Here is a 22,319-nt window from a genome sequence, read left to right on the forward strand (position 1 = left end):
ATCGAAAATATGAAATATTTATAAAAATACATCCAAAGAACAAATTCGTAAATAATGACATAAATTAAATATTTAAACTCTGCGTATTGAGGAAAATTACATTGGTACGCATCAGTTTTAACAAAATCCTTTTATTGTTATGAAGAGCTAATTTAGCAGTTTTTTTTATTGCTGTGAATAGGGATGGCACTTTTACTTATTTTGATGTAAAAAAAAAAAAATCACTTTAAATAACTTAGATTAAATTATGAAATATATTTACATTTTAAAGTAATTCATTTTTTTAAAAATAACATCATATTACATATAAAATTACTTACGTAAATTTAATTTTAAAAATGCGTAACTTATTAAAAACTTTTCGAACGAATATTGTTCGTTTGAACGAGAAAAATATTCTTGTACGAAAATATTCGCTTTTGTTTAATTACAAGTAAAAGTAGTTTACATAAAAGAGTTACTTTTTTGTAAATTACTTTTAAAAGTAAGCCGTTTGAAAGTAATTTACTTTAAAAAGTAATTTAGATTTATACTTATACAAATAGTTTGTATTGAAATGTAATTTGCTTTTTACATACAAAAGTAAATTACTTTTGAAAGTGATCTTACGTAAATATAAGATTTTTAAAAAGTCGTATTTACTTTAAAAAGTAAGAGAATACTGCATCGTAATATGAAATTACTTTTATGCGTAAAAGTAACAAAAATTAATATAGGCAACTTACATAAAAACTATTTGAAAAAAAAAAAAAAAAGTTAACATTACAAGTAAAAGTAAATTTTTATCATTGAAATGCTTTACATAGTAAGTAATGCTTTACATAGTAAGTAATGCTTTACATAGTAAGTAATGCTTTACATAGTAAGTAATGCTTTACATAGTAAGTAATGCTTTACATAGTAAGTAATGCTTTACATAGTAAGTAATGCTTTACATAGTAAGTAATGCTTTACATAGTAAGTAATGCTTTACATAGTAAGTAATGCTTTACATAGTAAGTAATGCTTTACATAGTAAGTAATGCTTTACATAGTAAGTAATGCTTTACATAGTAAGTAATGCTTTACATAGTAAGTAATGCTTTACATAGTAAGTAATGCTTTACATAGTAAGTAATGCTTTACATAGTAAGTAAGTAAAAAGTAAGTTATTTTATTTACTTTTACCAAATAACAAAGTCATTTTATGTTGTTTTAACATACTAAGTAGTAAGAAAAACAGCGTATTAAGGAGAATTCTTCTGGGTTATAATGTTAGGAATTATTCTGCATGTATGTGGACCATTTTTGCGCAGGGGTTTTGTAAATTGGGGGCAAGTTTAATAAACATGGTGGGTTGCTTCCTTTCCATGCCAATCCTTGACTACGTCACTTTTCCGACGGAGCGCACTTTTTCGAAAACTTCCTTTATATTGCGTTTTTTTTCAAACATATTTTATGGTGATATAATGCGTCAGCGTTAATAATGCCTTCCGGCGGCAAAGTAAGATTATGCCGAAAAACAAACTCTTTTTGGAGGTGCAAAGAATTGCCGTCCGCTTCCCAAAATGTTTTTGCGAGCAGAATGTTTTTGCCTCTACATACAGTAGCTTCCGCCTTTCGATAGGCGGCCGGTGCTGGAAATTTTTTTTGGAGGCCGGTGCCAATCAAAAGGTGAAAACCACTGGCGGTTGCCGTCAGAAGTTAATTTGTATGCAAAAAGATTAAAAGGTTGTCTTCAGTGGTTTCCATTTCTCAACTTCGTCGGCCGCCAAAGAGAAGGAGGGGGTGGGGGGTGGGAGGTGGGCGCAAATTTTCGTTTCCTGTCGCCAGAAAAAATGGAAGAAAGTTCAACGTTTGTTTTTACATTATTAAGCAATTTACAGATTAATTAGTGCAAAATACATTTTTCCAAAAAGTATATTTTTATGCGGAGAGTGAAAATCTCATAATGACAGTAAGCAATTCTGTCGCAAAAAATAAGTTCTATTTAGGAAATAAAATACTCCATTTTTGTGAAAACTTTAGTTATTGGAAAAAATTCAATTAAAGCCGTAAATCAACTCAAACTTCCCTGAACATATTTCAAAATTCGTTTAAGGCATTATCAAATATGTTTAGGGTGGGACAATGACATTTCAAAAAGTTTTGCAAAAATTATAAATCAAGTATAAATTATTTGATTAAAAACGATTTCCGTCAGAGGCATGGGAGGCCGATAGACTTTCTAGTAAAGGTTTATGCACCCAAATAATTTTCATACAGGTACTTCAATTTGGCATACTTCTTGTGGATTAGTAGAGATGTGTAAATATTTGTTAAAAACCAATTTCATTTACGTTATGTTAGGAGAGTTCTCAACAGATTAAAGTGAAAAAGCATTCAGTAAGTTTAGACAAGGTTCAGGCGGAACGTATTTTATAATTATTCAAAATGTCGTTGAAAAACTAAACATTGAGAGAGCTAAACTGTTATTGGAATTAAAAGTTGATGTTTCAGATTACACTTTTGACATTGAGCATTTATGTCAAAATGGTGGCTTTTTTGGATGTGAAGAATCTTATGATATTGTTAATCAATTGCCTGAACTAGAAGCATCTTTGCCACTGAGTACAAAAATCGCTCTGTTTTATATTGCAGGCTAAGTTACAAGAAAAGATTATGTCAGTAAAAATGAGTTGTTGACTGACACTGGATTTTATTTTCAGTTGTATGGGGAGACTAGACAAAAACTATGGACAGAGCTGGATTGAGGGTACCTCTGGATTGCTGTGTTCAGTGGGTTTTTTCTTGTTACATTATTTTTGAAATTGAGAAAAAGAAGACATGCAGAAAGTCGTTGTGCAATATATTTATAATGATATCGGATATTTGTAACTTGAACATGCTAAAGAAACATGGTGTTACATTGTCAAACATATTTCTTAAAAATTATTGTTTATTTCACCTAAGTCCACTAAGGAACCTGCATTGAAGCTTTTAAAATTATCTGTAAAGCATTAAAAAATATTGCTATGTACATTTTTCGTAACAATTTCTTATATTTGATGTATATTTTAATAGCTTTTTTTAAAGGTTGTTCATTTTTCTTTTGCTATTTAGTTTTTAAATAAAATTCTTTCATTGTTCTGAAAAACTTTGTTTTTCATTATTTTTTTGACTTGTTTTATTAAAATTTTATGATGTTTTATAAACACTACATTAGACACTGTGCTTTGAAACAGTTCCTATTAAATTTAGTAAATTAACTGAAAATAATGTTGCTCCTTAACTTTTTCAGCCATTTTTTTAAATTTTCTGTAACATTGTCCACCCCCATCAAAAAATACGGTTTCGCGACGGGAAGGCCTGTAGTAAGTATCGCCATGCAGGCTGCTGATTATAATAATGGCTAAGCCTACTCTTTTGGCTACTTTTTGAGTTTAAATTTTCTTGCTAAAATACCATTAGGATATTAGTAAATTATTTGCTAAATTTGGGGAATTTAGACAAACTTCACCGCCAATGTCAAGGCAATCCAAGTTTTTAGTAATAAAAAACGATTACTAATTAGAAGATTTAATATGCGAAAGTTTTTAAATACTCGAAATAATTCTCTAGAAACAGTTAAATTATTACTAAGCTAATTATTACTGTGTCAAGAGAATTTTTATTTCTATTATTCGATCTTATTGTCATTGCTGGCGTTATTTTCGAGTCGTTTGTCAGGTAATAACTGCTAAATATGGTATTTAAACTTAAACGAATATTTTCGTACAATAATACTTTTCTCGTTCAAACGAGCAATATTCGTTCAAAAAATATTCCAACGTACGAATATCCGTTCTAAGAATATTCGAACGAACATTTTTTCGAGTATTCTTCAGCGAATGTTCATAGGCCAATATTCGTTAAACGAATATTCATCCCTACCTACTTGTCAATAACTTTCATTAAATGAGAAAACTATTATTTAAACATATTATTGTATTATAAAACTAGAAGATTGGAAACTTAGAGATCCTTAAAAAAAAATTATTATTGAATTTAATTCCACTTTTATTGTTTTTGTTTCTTTACTAAATTATAGCACCTTTTTTAACATCAAAACAAGAGTCCTCAATATAAGTCAAAACCAACCACGGAGCTGAACTAATTGCATTAGAAATATTTGATGAAGATTTTAAAGCAAATGAAAGAAAACGAAATCGGAAAAGGACAGCCAATACTTCATAAGGTGTTTTAGTGGGTAAAATGCCTATTTATATTCTTATTATCATTTGTTAGGTTGGTAAGTGCATACCACTTGCCAATGCATTAAGTGAGACTTTTCATTGGCAGAGAACAATGCCAGACAAAAGATCAATCTTGAATCTAAGAGACCTCAAAAATTTTGTGAAAGAAAACTTGAAGTGAATTAAAAGGCTAACGAGAAAAATTAAACAAGAGAAATCGTCAACTTAAAAAAGCAGAAAAAAAATTTTTTTTTAAATTTAACAGAACGATCTTAAAATAAAAATAGGTATAAAAAGCAGAACGATCTTAAAATAAAAATAGGTCTAAGAAGAAGAACGATTAAAAAATAGATTGGGTCTAAAAAGCCATAACTTAGAATTAACATGAAAACTACGCTTTTTTTAAGAACGCGATACTAACAATTTTCACTAAATCACTATTGTTCATAAGCGTAAATTTTTTTCGTAATGCAGATGTATTGTGAAAACTGTAGGGTTTTTTACAAAATGCTTAACTGGCAGATGATTTTTTAAACAAAATACTTTATACAGGTTGAGATAAGAATTAATGCAAAGTTACCTTTTAATAGCTACTTCCTGGTTATCACAAAGTAATACTATAAATCAGAACATCAATTTAAATTTTTTACTGTTGAAACAATCCTTTTGTTAAAATATTATTACCATTCGTAATCGTGGAGCTAATTAAAAAGGACTCTTGTGGACTGAAAATTTATAAATTTATAAAGAAAAAAAAACAATCAAGATATAAAAATTTAAAAACATAAAACTATAAAAGTAATTTATCCACAGTATTCATAAATATTTACTGAAAGTTTCATTCTAATTGTGATGCCAACTGCTTGTCTAAGCTTGTCTATCTGGCATGAATTTCACGCGATACATTTACAACAGGATGGTCTTGATGAACCAGCAGCTATCATTTAAACATACTAAGTAACGTTTACTAAACGATACTAAGTAACGTTTTGAAGTCAGCGTTAGACTTTAACTTATACTTCGGAGGCGATTGCATGAATCCAGTTTATATTCTTCAGCACGTTGGCGCATCTCTTGACTTCCCCATATTTGAGATTGATAAAATAGTTCCGCTTCTATATTTTACAAAAAATAAAATATAATATATGGTATGTATGTGTATGTTTTTTTAAAATATTAACATTTTATTTTAAAATAAGTATATACATGTATGTATGTATGTATGTATGTATGTATGTATGTATGTATGTATGTATGTATGTATGTATGTATGTATGTATGTATGTATGTATGTATGTATGTATGTATGTATGTATGTATGTATGTTTGTATGTATGTTTGTATGTATGTATGTATGTATGTATGTATGTATGTATGTATGTATGTATGTATGTTTGTATGTATGTATGTATGTATGTATGTATGTATGTATGTATGTATGTATGTATGTATGTATGTATGTATGTATGTATGTATGTATGTATGTATGTATGTATGTATGTATGTATGTATGTATGTATGTATGTATGTATGTATGTATGTATATATGTATGTATGTATGTATGTCAAATACAACATCAGAGACATTTTTGTTAAAATATGCTTTGCCTAGCTTTTTGAAAAAACAGAAACTCACTGTATTGCTGTTCTTTATGACATCTGACGCGAAGAGAATCAACGTAATCCCCCTCAATCTTGTTCTCTAACTCTTTAATACTTCTCTCTGACATGGTTGCTTTAAATTTGGGATCCTAATGAGTATAAACTTAAATTAGACACCAGCATATAAAAATAATAACAAAGGCACTAATAATTTGTTAATTTAAAATTGAAGTTATAAAAAAATCTTTACCTTAACAAAATAGTTAATTGAAAATCTACTTGTGGTAAATGGATATCTATATTGTCTAAAAGATAAGTAAAATCATTCAAGATGTGTAAAATGATTGCACACAAATTAATAAAGAAACAAATTACAAAACCCTGAAATAATGTGCATTATAGGGATTTAAGAAAACAATAACTTGATTACTTACGATGTTTGGTGAAAACTGTATATGGGTTCAGGTATCAGGTAAGGAGACAAAAGTGAAAATAAAACAATTAAAAGTATTGGTAGCAACTGAACAACTGGATACATAGATGATACATTCTAACATGAAAGATATTTTTAAAAGTTATGTTTACATATTTAGAAAATGAAAAGTAGAGCATACAGGGATACACACAACCTATATATTATTATTTGCTATCTATTTTTATTATTAATTTTATCTTTTCTATGTAAAACAATAAATCAAAATGAGGAGGACTTCACAAGATTTAAGGAGCAAGAAAATGTTAAAATAAAAGTTGTGGTTAACTTTATCAAACAAAAAAAAAGAAACCTGTTGTTGTTGCTGATTGTATCTTGGTTGTTGACGGTATGTATAAACATGACCTAGATTTTTTTAAAAAAAAGTATATTTATAGTAACAACTTATTTTTATACACATATTAAAACAGCTCATATAGAATATAATTAATCAAGATCTGTAAATGAGGCATTTTAAAATTAAACTCATGGCTAACAAAAAAACTAGTTTTTTTCCATTTCATAATCAAAAGTGACATTCATTGATGATCCAATTAAAGAAGTGTGGTGATGATAGCTTTATAACTTTGATATGGCAAATTTTCATTCAACAATCTTAAGTTACACCTCAACTGACTTTTCCTTATGAGGCCAAACCTTAATTATCTTAAAGCATAACTTGCATACTTTATTACAACAGGTACCCAGAAGGTGACCTAATAACTTATATCGAACCCCATAAATTTTTTTTTTTTTTTTTTGATTTTAAAAGCAATCCATTTGCACATTTCAAAACTATCAAAATTTAAATCATTTGTTGGTAGCTTTTTACGAAAACTTAGTGAGAAGTTTTACAAATAATGATCTTTTTGTATTAAAATAATGTTTTGCTGAGCTTGCAACATTGATGACATCAGTTGGTTCTCCTTTAAATTTAGGATTTATGCATATTGAGAGATTTAAGAACTATGACCATCTCCTGAGAGAAACTTTTTGACTTACATGTATTCAAAAAAACAAAAGTTTTTTAAAATCGTCAACTTAAGAAAGATTTAGGTTTTTTCATTGAAGGTGAAATACTACTAACTTTTTAAAAACCCAAACAAGCAGCTGCGATATGTAATTGTGAACTTTCATCGTAATGTCTGTCTATGATATGTATCTGTGAACAATCACCATATAAACCTTCACGAGTTGCGTACTTTTGTTAAACACCAAGAATCAAACTAAAAATAACTACCCTCTATTGAAGAAAGTTATGCAATTATAAAAATGTTGTTGGATAAGTTAAAACTTAATTCTCTGCTTTAGAAGATCTAAAGGTTCTGCTGATGGTTGGAAAGCAGCCAGCAGCTTTGAAGCAATTTTGTCCATTATGTGAAACAGAATTACCCAATATGTTGAGAGCTGAGTTATATTCTCTAACTTCTGTGCGAGTGGCATAAGAAATGGATGGCTTCTGGGGGAAATATTTCAAAAACTAAAAATTTGAGTAATGTAGTCAATCTTACTAAAATATAACAAAGAAGACCTTAGATATTGTCAATATGCCAGGCATATTTATATATTTTGCTAGGCATAGTAGATAAAATTCTCAAATCAAGGATAATAGTTACGTCTACAACTAATCTTACCTTATCAAGGTAAACACAGATTAGAAGGAAATGGATCCAACAGGTTTCCAAAAAAACTTGATTGTTTTCAAATTTATCTGGACAAGCACAACATTATTGGTGGAAAATATATGAAAGCTTTGAGAGACTTTAAGAATGTTGTTCATGGATGTTTTTGGGAAAACATTAAACCCAAACCACTATGATCATATTTAAAGGTTTTCAAAAGGTTTCAGAAATCTTGGTTCAAACATTACTCTTAAAGCTCATATAGTGGAGCAGCATGTAGAAGAGTTTATTGTAATGAAAGGAGGAAAGTTTGCTAAGTGTATATTTAGAAAAACAACGGATAACATTTTAAATGTACTTAAAAAAATGTCAATCTTAAACATTTTGAATTAAGTTTTAGGGTATTGGACTGAGTAATCATGGGAATCAGTTTATCAAGACTTCAAACAATTTTAGGAAATAAAGTAAGGTACACAACTTATAAACTAAATTAAAAGTTATTTATTACTAATAATTTTTAAGATTCTCACTATAAAGAGAAAAAGGAAACTCATACCTTGTGGAAAGCCACCACCAAAAAACATATTGAATAAATCTTCTGGTGACACATCACCTAATAAAGTATTTAATAATAGTATTGTTTAAAAGAAGTCTGCTCACAATATCTATCACATTCTCAAGCAAATTTTGTCAACATACATTTTAACAATTTTTTTAGAATGAAATTAATAAAGATTTTCTGAAGACATTTACAACCATGAAATAAACAATAATACCTTCAAAAAACTCTTCTCTTTGAGATCGTTGAGCAGATTGTGAGGGACCAAGCTGTTCACCATATTGATTGTAACGCTTACGCTTTTCTTTATCACTCAACACAGAGAAAGCTGCACCTATTCCTACAAAAGAATTAATTTTTGTAAATTTATGCTAAACATATAATTTAAAAATTACATAAATTACTTAAAAACACATAAATGTTATGGAAATTTATGCAAAAAATTAGACACAAAACTGTTATAAAATAATAAAATTTATTTTATTTATTACAATTTATGCTAAACATATAATTTAAAAATTACATAAATTACTTAAAAACACATAAATGTTATGTAAACTTATGCAAAAAATTTGACACAAAACTGTTATAAGATAATAAAATTTATTTTACTTATTACAATTTTTATGAAACAAAACAAAGATTTAATGAATATTCAAATGATAAGAGTATTTTATACTTTTTATTTTTCACTGTTATTACTGATTGTATATTGCAGTATTGATTATTTACAATAATTAACTACTTGAAGTTATTTTCAAATCTGATATTATTTGTCTACAAAAAACCAAATGAGTCAAGAATCATAGAAATTATTTCATATTAAATATAACATCACTTGATGAAAATGGCAAACATTATGTAAATTACCAAAATACAAATATAAATAACAAAAATACTGCAATAACTTACGTTTAAATGCTTCTGCTGCACCAGGAGCCCGATTTTTATCTGGATGAAACTGTAATGCTAACTTTCTATATGCTTTTTTTAATTCATTATCTGAGAAATCTTTACTTACACCAAGAACTTCATAGAAATCTTTGCAGCTTTTGATTCTATTAAAAATAATTTAAACAAAATAAAAAACACAACAGCTAAATAAATTGAAAAACCAACAAATAACGATCAGGACTAAATATTTATGTTGTCAAAAAATTATAATGTAAATTAGTTTAAGCCTGGAACTAAGAGATAAAGCCTAGAACTAAGGCTGGTAAAAACCTACTCAGGCTGATTAATTCTGGTTATTTTTTTTACCATTTTCTATGTTAAAGTTATTGAATAACTTTTACATACAAAAAAATTGATTTAGTAATAGATTGCATAGTCTAGATGGTTATTAGTACAAATCCATTTTATAAAAGTTTTATTCATTAAAGAAAATGCAGTCTGAATAGCTGCAATAAAACAACATATATTTAGTAAAAACTGTCATTAAATTGTTAAAAAAGAAACTATTTAAACTGAAATGATAAGATTATAGAAATCTAAAAACTAAACATAAGATAGTAAATAATTAGTAGATTTGTTTAGATATTAGACAGTAAGTTTGATACTGTATGTATTTAAGTTTATATATAATAAGAATCTAAATTTTACAATACATTTTATTTATACTATGGTAAGGAGAGAGAAATAAAAAAAGTGATTAGAAAAGACATACACAGAGACTTATCCCTCCCGCCATGTAAGTGAATGATAAATAAGATTCAAAACAGTGATTAGGAAAAGACAAAAATGCAGGAGCTTATTTACCCTGTCATGTAAATAAATGATAAGTAAATATAGCAACAAAAACAACCAATAATGGAAAACTATAAAAAGCTCAAAAAAAGAGTTTTTTTTTTTAAAAACAGAAAAAATTGTGTGAGGTCTTAGGATATTGTTTTAACTTCTGACATGTCAATGAGTTAAGTGATTTGAATCATCTAACTGTTTTTATATGTATTTATAGGTATTTATCCGGAACAATCAATATGAATTAAGTACAATAACATACAATTGTTAAATTTGCATGTTAATTTTATAAGCTTTAGTTTAATTACTCTTTTATATTTGAAATAGGTTAAAAGTAAAATTTTAAAAAAAAACTCACTTCCAGGTGAATTTTTTTTGGGTTGCTGACCCTGTCTGGAATTAGTCACTAGTATTTTGATCTTGGTTTTCTTTGGTAACCAAATTTGAGTTAAAGCTAGGATTTATCTGATTTGAAATTGCTAAAAAAATACTGAAATGTGATGTCATTATGTTAGTTTCACTTTAACTTTTCAAAGTTACCCTTGAGAGCAGTATAAGATTTTATAATTAAAAAATTGCTTTTGAAATAATTAACAAATTTTCACATCAGTTATTTACATTTAAACTGAAACTTTAAGTATATCTTAAGTAATCAATACAGAGGAAGAGATAATGACTAGATAATGAGTTTTTTTTTTAATTTTGTTTTGCATACCCAATCATTTAATGATCTATGATGATATAAGGTCATAACAAAAATTATGGGCTTCCTGCAGCTCTTTTGCTTATGGTTCAGTGAAACAAACAGAATTTAAAATACACAACACTATATCATTTGATGAAACTCAACCTAAACATACTTACAGAGTATTTCCTTACTTATTTGTTGTGATTGATGATAGGGAAGCAGACTACCATAAAGACACTATATTTAAATGAGACACTATATTTTAAATCTTTAGATTATTTTTAAAAATGTGAAGATCCTTTCTTAACATTGTCAGAAAAAACAGGACTGATAAAGTAATATTTGTTTAAAGATTATATAAAATATCCCTCCCTTCTATTACTATACTTCTCCAGGCTGAAGGATTATTACAGCTTTCATATAGCTGTAACATTAATACAAAATCACTTTTTACAGCTGTAAAACTTACTTTAAAAGTATTTTCTTATAAAAAGGCAAAGGGATAAAGAAAACAAATCTTAACATATTTAACAGATTAATCATCTGAAGACTGATAAATATTGTCTTACTAGATAAGAAAAGACTTTAAATCCTATCTATACTTAATTACCTTTTTACATCACTGAGTTGTTCAGGAGTGTAGTTTTTTTCCACTTGTAACTCTTCTTTTTCAACTTCTTCCTTTTTATTGGAATGACTTTTGGAACTACTTAACTTACGCTTTCGATCTGAGCCATCATTGTGAGTAGTTCCATTGGATGAATTTACAGAAAGTTCTTTCAACAACTCTGCAGAAAAATTAAAACATGAACATGTGATTAACTTAAATTAAATTTACTGATTTGTAAACACAGAATGAATCAAAATGTCCCTCCTTTTTAATACATTTCATATTTAAAATCCAATTTTCATTTAGAGTTTCATATTAATAGAAGACTTTTTGGCTTCTTACCTAAATAATCGTAAAGGGGGAATTCATCACTATACCGGTAATATTCTTTGTAATGAATGTTTAATAATAACATACTATAACTATAGAATTGCAAACATGAAATAATTTCTTTGTTGTAATTATACCAGTACTGAATATTTTAACCATAGCATATAAATTTGAAAACCTAAATGTTAATTTAGCATAGATCCACTGCAAAGTCCTAGAAAGACAACCTTTTTGCTGTTAATCATCATTATTATATATATATATATATATATATATATATATATATATATATATATATATATATATATATATATATTAATATCACAATTAGTGTAAGTTTCTAATGTAGATTTTTGGCTTAGGCACTGTTAAATTTGATTTTGCTTATAAGCAATTTGTAAATAGTGTTTTGTTTTGATTTTTAAAATAAATTGTATTTTTTAAATTGAAAAAATGATAAATCTTTTCTTTTAAAATTTATTACAAAATGTTTTATTTTAATTCTTCATGCAAAAAGTTTAATATTGGGAATAATTTAGAGATATAATAGAGAGAACATTTTCCAATATTTTACAGAATTCTTTAAATTGCTTTAACTGACTTGTAACTTAAAATTTATAAAGTAAATTGTTTTGTTTGATTTTTTCTTACAGGAAATTAAAATTTTATTTTCTTGACCATTCCTAAACTTTACATAATTATTTAAATAAACAAATATTTTCTGATATGATAATAGATGCCTCCATGTAAACCTATTCACCAATAGCTAGCTATAGTTCAAACTTTAGCTTACTTGGCAAAAGCGGTTTTGTCTCGGTATAATTTGTACAAAATTTTGGGAGCTGTAAAACCAGTTTTGATATGCAACTTACCCTCAGCTTTTTCAGTAGGGTATAATTTAATAGATTTATTTAAAAATTTAATGGCTTTTTCTATATTTCCATTAAGAGCAAATTTCTTAGCAAACGAGAAGCACTTTTCTGCTTCGTCTTTATTGCTCTCCATATTGTTTTTAAACAAATTTAACATGGGCAAATATATACATACATTTAGTTTGATAACTATAATAAATCTGTTGGGGAGCGTTTGACCACGAATTTTAAAATAGACTGCTAGTGAATATTGTCAAAAAAAATTATTTTATTCTCAAAAACACAATCTCATGACTGTTTGAAAAATTTCAGCTTTTAACAATAAAAAGCAATTTTTTAGTTTTTGATTTAATTATGGGAACTTTATAGATAAAAAATAGTTTTGATAAATACGAAATTATTTTATTGAATTTTTTTATGAAAGAAATAAATCATCCACTTTAGCGAGCGAAACTGTAAACAAAGAGCCTCGGTGCTAGTCTAATATCCCTTCAGAACTTGCTATCAAAATGGCCGACAGGTTAGTTCCGACATTGAAATCATTTGGACATTTTTATCGTTTAGAATCCTGTACATAAAAGATTTATTCTCAAAGAAGAGAGTATTTACCTAATGGTGTATCTTTGTTTCGTGATATTGTGAAAATATTTTTAAAATATAATTACTAAATACTAATCTACAAGGTTTCTTGAGAATGACCTTGCTTTGGTTATATTTTTAGCAAGAAACTTCCCGGTGTTCCAGAGACCATCCTGAAAAGGAGAAAAACTCTTGAGAAAATTAAAGCTGCACGAGCTGCTGCAAAAATCAAGACCACAAAGGTAGCATGTTATATAGCTATTATTTATTTCCTTCCACTAAGGTAACGTTATTTAATTAACATTTTTATATACACATTTACTCTACACACTTTTTCTTTTTTAAACTCAAAGCAGAATAAAATTTCTGCTTTTAAGTTAAAAAAGAAATTGTTAATTTTAATGTTGTTGCAGACTAATACTTATCTTATTGCACAATTTTACATGGATCATAAATCTGCTAATGTTTAACATATATATGTAATTGATTTGACACTATAGAGATGTTAGCTTTTACTGTATAAAGCCATTCCAGCTTTATTTGAAAATTATTTACAAAAATATGTTTATGGTAAAGCTACAGTTAAGTGGCCTAAAATAAATTTACTTTTTAGCTTTTAAAAATACGGTGAAGTGTGTAGAATGCAATTAAATAGAATAATAGTTTTCACGCGTGAGTGATTTCAAAAAAGAAATAAGCTATGGAATTTGATAGTGGAATAAAAATACAGCACGATTGATTTTAAATTATTATAGGAAATATTTATGTATAATAAACAATAATATATATCAATCTTGCGCATCCCGCCCTTTATAATTGTCAAACTAAACGGTTATTTTCATAGCCATGTATCTCTTAAAAAACATTGGATAAACAATTATTACTTTGACCTATATTCTTCAACTATAATAAATAACTATAATAAATTACTAATTAAAAAAAAAAATCAACACATAACATATAAAGTACCAAATGACAATATTAAAAAAACAAAATAACAATAGAAAAAGTTATATAAAAAGGACACAGTTCCAAAATAAAAAAAAACTGAAAAAGCTACTTTGGAATTTTTCTACTATGGTTTTTATAATTATTCTATGATTTTTTAGTCTTCGTGAATGAGAGTGCAAAAAGCTAAAAAGTAAAGTTATTTTAGGCTGCTTAACTGTAGCTTTACCATGTCTATTATGGAAGTGAATAAAGTTTTGTTTCTTAATCTGCATTTCAATGATGTTTTGTTTCAAGACGGGACTGAATCTCTGATGGATAATATTTCAGCTGAGAAATGTAGATACTCTTCTTAGATTATAAATATATGTATTCTATTTTAAAATATTGAGTTATATATCCACACACTTTAGGCAATATTTCAATTTTTTCTCCACTTTTGATCAAACTTCTGTTTTATTTTTCAATATATTAGATTGAAAGAAGTGAGTACTGCTTTATCTATGCTTTTTATTTTATTTGTTGATGCCTATGTATTTAGCTATGAAGATAACTTCTTTTTTTTTTTTTTGGAAGGAAAAATGAACTCAAATACTTAGTCTTTTTGAGAGCTTTGCTTTGTTATGCTGTTTCATTAATATTTTAAGTGTACTCCTGTTCCTTGTATAGGCTGCATGTTAAGTAAATTTTGCTTAAAGGAAGCAACCCTGAATAAAGTGTAAGACCAGTAAAGTCTAAAGAAAGAATTTATCTAAATTCTCAAATAAAATGTTCAGAATTTAGTAAATGCAAATATTCATTTGATCTTCCATCCTTTTTAATTAAAAATTTTTCAACAGTTAGAACAAGAATGATGTCTTAAGTTAAAATAATGAACAGGAAAAAAATGGTTATTTCTACACAGAAAGTTTAACTTTAAGATAAAAATTAAACCTTTGTGGATCAGAGCTGCTGAGAGTTACAATATTTTCTCACTTTTTACAATCATCTTTGTTATTGTATATACAAAAAAAGGGGTGCTATAAAAAATACTGTGCCATGCTTTTCTTTTTCTTTTTTAATAGCTGTGTTCATTGTATTTGAATTTTTTTTTTTTTTTAAAAAAAAAAAAAAGAATCTCTTGGGGTGGAAAATTTCTTTTGATAAAGCAAAAGTTTAAGAGATGACGATAATAACTATCTTAAGAAAAAAAGTTCATTAATCACAAAGTGTTTACTTGATGATTTTCAGCATACTTTAACTTTTCAAAAAATAATTTAATTTTCTTCCTAAACTCTAAAGAACTTTTTGTAATAAGATTCCTTTTATATATTCATTTAGTTTTAGAACAGCCTTTATATAGTCAGTTATGTGATTGTTAAAATATATCATTACTTTTCAAGAATTTGTAATATATTTCAAATTATTAAATAGTAATAACATTAAAATACAGTCTCTTTGAAAAAGAATGGAAATTGATGTGGATCAAATAAACAGTAAAAACCAACTCAATAACTATTTTTGAATTAGGTTTATGTAATTTGAATTAAATGATAGTTTTAATTCCCATTTTTATTTCAGAGAATTCCTTAAAGATTTATATATAAAATTACTAATTTTATTCAAATTATGTTAATTTTGTGTCCAAGATATTAACTACTTGATTTAACTTTACTAATATTTGTCTGCTGTTTGTTCAAAATAGTTTATTTTATTTTAGAGATTAAAAGAGAAGCGAAAGGTCATCTTCACACGAGCAGAGAATTATGTTAAAGAATATCGTACTAAAGAGCGTGATGCAATCAGATTTAAACGTATTGCAAGCAAGGCTGGAAATTTTCATGTTCCAGCAGAGGCAAAACTTGCTTTTGTGATTCGAATTCGAGGGTGTGTATATTGTAGTTTTTCTTTTTATCTATAGTTAATTCTTTTAATCTTACAATTTCAAAGTTATTTGTTTGTTTTTTAGTATCAATCAAGTCAGTCCTAAAGTCAAAAAGGCTCTTTTCTTATTACGCCTTCGACAAATAAATAATGGTGTCTTTGTAAAATTGAACAAATCGTCAATTACTTTACTAAGATTAGTTGAACCATACATTGCTTGGGGGTAAGTTTTTATGAACCCTTTCTACATTTTTGTTTAACATAAACTTTATACAGTGGCAACAAAATAAATAGCTTAGATTGATATTCAATATGTAATGATATATTTTCCAGAGATATGAGCTTTCAAAATTTAAACTTTTTCAGCCTAATAAAATATTAATTTTAGAAGATAACATTATTGAGTAGGAAAAGAAAGTAACTTAGGTTAAAAAAAAGTACAATCATATAAATGGTTTAGAAGTACAGAATAAGGGGGCAATTTAAATAGCACACCCTGTACAAAATTATCATTTTGTTCTTTTGCTACCAAAATCACGGAGGTTCTTTGTATAAATAGTTTAGAAAACTTTATTAGAGATAAATTAATTTTTAGTGGGGTATCCTTTTGAGTCAATAACTGCCTAACAACAACAGCCCATTGATGAGATCAATTTTTGGCATCATTCAGGCGTAATAGTGTCCCAAGCAGCCTTTATTTCGATCCAAATTCAGTCTAAATTTGTTGCAGTTGACCGGTTTATGTTCCTGTCAACTTCCTCCCACAAATTTTCTATCGGATTTAGGTCTGGTGAATGTGGGCCACTACAATACATCAATTTTCTTAGCGTTAAACTGTATTTTAACACTTTTGGCGGTGTGCTTCCAGTTGTTGTCTTGTTGGAATCTCCGAACCAAAGGGAGATTTTCCTCGGCATATGGGAACATGATGTTCTCTAGTATTTCTTTGTACATGTGTTGATAAATTGTCCCTTGAATTCTATGCAACTGGCCCACACCACACCATGAAAAACTGCCCCAAACTATCACATTGCCACCACCATGTTTTACAGTCTTAAGAGTATACCGAGGGCCGAGTTCTTGGTTTTAGGGACAGCAAATATATTGTTTACCGTCGGATCCTAAGCACATTTTGCCAAAAACATAAGTCTGTATGTGCTGTTTTGCAAACTTCAAATGGCAGACGAGATTATGTTTTGAGACCAATGGTTTTTTCGGGCAACCCTTCCAAATAGCTAATTTTTGTGTAAGCAACTTTTAACTGTGCTGACAGACAGATCAAGTTTTAAATTTTGAGCAATTTGTTTTTTAATTTTTGGTGCACCAACAAAAGGATTCAAGCTAGAGATACAGGCAATGGCTGCGTCTATTCTGGGAGTTGTCTTTTGTTTGCGAGACTTGCATTTTTTGTTGCTTAATGAACCAGTACTGTAAAATAAACTAATAGCATTGATAACTTTCTTGCGAGAACAACCCAGTCTTCGAGCTATTTCAAAATTGTTCAATCCTAGATCTCGAAATGCCTGTACTTGTCCTCGAAAGACAAGTACAGGCATTTCGAGATCTAGGATTGTTCCATGTTTACCTCGTCCCATAGTTGATAAATGATGAATTTTTTTTTTATTATTATTTTTTTATTTTGTTATTATTATTATAATAATATATATACTAAATGAGTTACAAGAATATCCTTTAAATACTGAATAAAATGGTTATATTTCAATATATTAAAAGAATTAAAGTTGTTTTTTTTTTTTAATAAAAAGTAAATGTGTGCTATTTAAAATGACCGCCAAAAGTTAAACACGACTACTTAAATGCTCAAAACAAGCAATTTATGTTGTTGCCATAGTACTTAGATTCTCCTTGTGCTTACATCATTCTAAATCTTTAAATTTGTCCACATTTGTTGTAAATTTATTTAAAATTTGTAAAAATGAGATTGAGTTATCAGTCAGTCTAACAACATTTTGCAACATGTCATTAAATTTAAACTATTACAAAGATCTAGTGTAATAAATGAACTATAAATGTGGCAACTATCATTGATAACAGTTGAATGGATGCTTTTATTTAAGTCATGAGTTTTTTCAGAAACTTTTTCTTCTAATCTTATTTGTCTACAGTATCAGTATTTCAATGATGTTTAGTTTCAAGACGGGACTGATTTACTGATGGATAAATTTTCTGCTGAGAAATACTGGTTATTTCATGCATCTTGTATGTTTTTTTAAGTTCTTTTTTTTTTTTTTTGTCTATTTTCTTGTTTTTACAATTTAGATACCCAAACTTAAAGAGTGTGCGTGAATTAATTTACAAAAGAGGGTATGCAAAAGTTAATGGCCAACGCATCCCAATTACTGATAACCAAATTGTTGAAAATGCCCTTGGTAAAGAAAACATAATATGTGTTGAAGACCTTATTCATGAGATTTTCACAGTTGGTGAGAATTTCAAAAAAGCAAATAATTTTCTCTGGCCCTTCAAACTTAGCTGTCCTAATGGAGGAATGAGGAAGAAGACAAATCACTTTGTGGAAGGTGGTGATCATGGAAACCGTGAAGATTTTATTAACAATTTGATTAGAAAGATGAATTAATTAGAAAAGAATGTCAGTCGGTCATAAGCGCGGACTTTTCCCTTAATGTAAACTCCTGTTCGCTCAAAACATTTTCTCTTAAGCCTTTTAATAAGTCATTAAAACACTTTTTATTAAAGAAAGGAATTAACATGTTGTGGTAATGCAAATTCGTATATACTTCAACGTCTTGATTTTTTTCTTAGCTTTTAGTGACTTCCGTTAATTTGTAATTTTTGGGTGGTTCTAATAGTCATACTTAGGGGTTTTCTATCGCAACTTTCTTCGCAGTTAGAATTGTAATAGCTATCGGGGAAGGACTGTTGTGGATTTACATCATCTGTCATTTTGCAACTTACAAACTTGAGACTTAATTTATTTATAAAGAAGCTACAGTTACTGAATCATGTGGTAAAGACTGACGATTCAACTACATTAGTACTTTCAGTTTTATGTTTGTGATTGGTTTAGTCATACTGGCGCTTAGGAAGTCTTAACCCACTTTGCATAACTATTAGACTTATTAAGCACTCGGTAGCTTCAAACGACAAGTTAAAAGTATTGGAAAACCTTACACTGACCTTAATAGTTACACTTTTTCTCATAACGTTTTGTCACATTTTGACATAAGTTGTGATCACCATCAGTTTGGAATACGCTCACAACTGTATGCAGTAAAAAATATTGTGAATATGAGTTCACCTGCCCTTTCAAGAAATTTGTTTTTTTTATCGCCTAGTTTTTTCCCCTTGTTTAAATTACGAAGCTTTGTAATCCTGTCTCCATTGATTTTCGATTGTGCTCTACACGCTCTAGTTTAATTGGAACAAAGGTTTTTCAATAAATTTTTACTTCCAAAATCTTTAATTATCTCCGTCGTTGACAAAGCGAGTACCTTAAATTATGTTTTTGCTGATTCAGATGCCTCCACTTTACCAGACCCCGTAGGACGTCCAGACGTCCTTGGGATGTCCGTGGGACGTCGTGCGTAATTATTTTGGTAAACACAAACACAGTAGGCTTTCTAAATTTCAAATTTTATTATAACTTTTTCCCCAGAAAATTTAGACAACATGATAGTCTAATACTTTCTTATCGTCTGATAAAAACTAAATTCATTTAGAAATTTTAATCCTCTTTCTTGCCATTTACCATCTCTGCCGATTTTTTTAGCGAAAATCAGTCAACAACTGATTTTCGCTAAAAAAAAATATTTAATCTTTAGCAGCAATTTCCAAACTAAAAGATATGGTTTTTGTTTTAGTTTTCATATGAAGTACTAGACATTGTTGGTGCCATGTTCATTATAGTTGTAAATACTTGAACAGCTTTATGTCTTTCACCAATTTCAAAAAATACAATACCTACTCCAATTTTTATGTCTATCATTTATTTTTTGGTAATGAACAAAAAATTTTATTTCTAATCATAACAAGAATCACAAAAGTTTTATTCGAAAGTTTTATTTCTTTTACTAACGAACATACATTTACTCATTAATTGAAATTCTTACAAATAGCAAATATGTAAAATTTTAAGTTAACAGAGAACGTCATAAATGTATAGCAATAGTCATCATTTTCAAGAATCTTTTCTTCAAAAAATTTACATTTCTTTAAATCAGTAGATGACTTAATTGAATCAATATCATGATGCTCTGGATGAACATTTTAACCTTTTTCTATTTTTATCTTTCTTATTAGCCATTTAAAACGTAATATAGTAAAGTTATAAAGTAAAGTAAGTGAAACAAACAGAAAAAATTTCAGTCAAACCTTTTAAAATTCTTGAAAGAGTCTGCGTTTGGTTTTTCGGTTTTAAACAAATAATAACAACTAATTACCAACCTCTATATCAATCTTTTAAGATAAATCGAATTTTCTAAAGTTTATTCAAACTCTTTGTGTGTTTAAAATTAAGCTTTTGGTGGAACAAGTTCATTTTCGTATTTAAATTTGATGTTTAAAACTTGTTATAAAATAAATATAACGGTTTTAATCGAAGAGCAATTCTGCGCAATGCTCTTCGATCAAAATCGTTATACTTATTTTCATTACAAGTTTTAAATCATCGAATTCACTCTTCAATGGTTAAAATAAAATAGCATGAGAAATGCGAGGCATCGCCTTTTTTTTTTGGAATCTTATAGTTTTATGTCTAAGTATATAAATTGTTTTAAGTTTGCTTTTTTTGAAATGACTGATAAAGAAGTTTTTGTTTATTCGTTAAAATTCGTTATTTGTTAAAAATCGTCAATTATTCGTTAAAAATCGTTTACCAAATCGAAAAATAACGAATAAACGAAAAACTTTTTTTTATCAGAATATGTTAAAACATAACAGATATATTTTAAATTATGCTCAGTATTTCACACATTTTTTTAATAGGTTAAAATAAAAGACACTTTCCTTCTGAAAGGTAGTTTCAAAAATTTTTTAATTTTTTTTTACTCTTAATCCATCTTAAAACGTCATGAAAATTGAGTCTAAAAAAGAAAATTAGATTTAATGTTTAATTGTTGAGCACATGAGAAAAGATTTTCGAGAATGCTTTTGTAGGCGTATTTTTCCACCCATGAAAACTATTTTCATACACCTGAGGCAGCCATAAAGCCCAATAACATCATGAACCCCCTCCATCTTCAACCGTTTTAGTTAAAGTTTTATCTTAAGCGCTGTGCTTGGCCTATAACCACTTGGGCTACAATTTTCGTTGTAGAAATCTTCTGTTTCACTTTGAATATTTGAGTTAAGTTGTTTTTCAACAATTGTTGACCTTTGATGGTCAACAATTGTTGAAAAAATCGTCAGCCTGATCTTGCTGTACTGAGTATTGAGGCAGTGGTAATAAACTATAAGATAAACTTTGACCGGATTTTGGAAACATACAGTGGGTGCAAAAAGTATCCGACAAAAAGGAAAAACTTTATTTAATTAAAGTCTATTCAACAAAATAACGTAAACAAACACTATTCTAATGTAATTTTACATGGGAAATACAAATATCATATCAAAACAACAATATCATTAAATGTTGACTTGATAATTACAATTTTATAAAAGTTAAGGTTCAAAAAGTATCCAACACATCGTAAAAAAAGAATTTTACAAAGCTTTTACAAAATTGCAATTATCAAGTCAACATTTAATGATATTGTTGTTTTGATATGATATTTGTATTTCCCATTTAAAATTACATTAGAATAGTGTTTATGTTATTTTGTTGAATTGGCTTTAATTAAATAAAGTTTTTCATTTGTGTCGAATACTTTTTGCACCCACTGTATATGGCAGTTTTGATTTTACTTTTATTGACTTGATGTAGTTATTTGTTAACAGTTTGATGTATTTTCATGCAAAATGTCAGAACTCAATAAATAAATGATAGAAGGGTAGTTTTACGTGGCTTTTGTTAAAAAAGTATGGAAAAAAAGAGGAAATTTTACATGAAAGTCGAGACAAGAAAGTCGTTCATCGAGATTTTTTTTACTGAATTAAAAATTTTCATTTTATGAACTTTAATGTTAAAAATAACTTCCACTTTATTAATTTTTATTAATTATCTATATTCTCTTATAAATTTGAACTCAAATCTACTTTAGAATTGATCGGATTTTTTCTGGCTATCGTTTGAAAAAAAATTCTTTTAAAATGTTTTGTTTAT

The 22,319-nt window shown here is 27.8% G+C and overlaps 2 protein-coding genes and 1 non-coding gene across 3 annotated transcripts; 2 read left to right on the plus strand and 1 right to left on the minus strand.

The window, feature by feature from the left end:
* Positions 1-4,819: 4,819 nt before the first annotated feature.
* On the minus strand, positions 4,820-12,856 carry LOC145188876 (dnaJ homolog subfamily B member 12-like). The gene is made up of 10 exons (XM_090087448.1): positions 12,689-12,856; positions 11,487-11,664; positions 9,361-9,506; positions 8,666-8,788; positions 8,446-8,502; positions 6,581-6,633; positions 6,230-6,345; positions 6,046-6,100; positions 5,830-5,944; positions 4,820-5,308 (listed from the first exon to the last, which is right to left on the minus strand). Exons 1-10 carry the CDS (start codon positions 12,843-12,845, stop codon positions 5,202-5,204), a joined length of 1,107 nt encoding a protein of 368 aa, XP_089943574.1. The 5' UTR covers positions 12,846-12,856; the 3' UTR covers positions 4,820-5,201.
* On the plus strand, positions 11,798-18,704 carry LOC145188878 (large ribosomal subunit protein uL30-like). The gene is made up of 6 exons (XM_090087449.1): positions 11,798-11,865; positions 13,133-13,208; positions 13,410-13,509; positions 15,915-16,081; positions 16,164-16,301; positions 18,359-18,704. The coding sequence occupies exons 2-6, from the start codon at positions 13,198-13,200 to the stop codon at positions 18,675-18,677; spliced, it is 735 nt and encodes a 244-aa protein (XP_089943575.1). The 5' UTR covers positions 11,798-11,865; positions 13,133-13,197; the 3' UTR covers positions 18,678-18,704.
* On the plus strand, positions 18,213-18,276 carry LOC145189618 (small nucleolar RNA sn668). The gene has a single exon (XR_013847301.1). It is a non-coding gene; the product is annotated as a small nucleolar RNA sn668 (small nucleolar RNA).
* Positions 18,705-22,319: the final 3,615 nt, after the last annotated feature.

This window comes from Hydra viridissima, unplaced genomic scaffold, assembly GCF_058129835.1.
Source record: "Hydra viridissima isolate aposymbiotic clone 2 unplaced genomic scaffold, HvirCarnegie_v1 scaffold_5, whole genome shotgun sequence".
Taxonomy (NCBI): domain Eukaryota; kingdom Metazoa; phylum Cnidaria; class Hydrozoa; order Anthoathecata; family Hydridae; genus Hydra; species Hydra viridissima.

What these genes read in the sequence shown, in the direction of transcription:
- LOC145188876 (XM_090087448.1), bottom strand. Translation starts at nt 12,845, where the DNA reads ATGTTAAATTTGTTTAAAAACAATATGGAGAGCAATAAAGACGAAGCA. An exon ending in CAACTCAGTGATGTAAAAAG is followed by an intron (nt 9,507 to 11,486) that starts GTAATTAAGTAT and finishes TATTTTTAATAG; the next exon opens with AATCAAAAGCTGCAAAGATT. An exon ending in TCATAAAGAACAGCAATACA is followed by an intron (nt 5,309 to 5,829) that starts GTGAGTTTCTGT and finishes TGTAAAATATAG; the next exon opens with AAGCGGAACTATTTTATCAA.
- LOC145188878 (XM_090087449.1), top strand. An exon ending in TTTGTGATTCGAATTCGAGG is followed by an intron (nt 16,082 to 16,163) that starts GTGTGTATATTG and finishes TTTGTTTTTTAG; the next exon opens with TATCAATCAAGTCAGTCCTA. An exon ending in GAACCATACATTGCTTGGGG is followed by an intron (nt 16,302 to 18,358) that starts GTAAGTTTTTAT and finishes TTTACAATTTAG; the next exon opens with ATACCCAAACTTAAAGAGTG.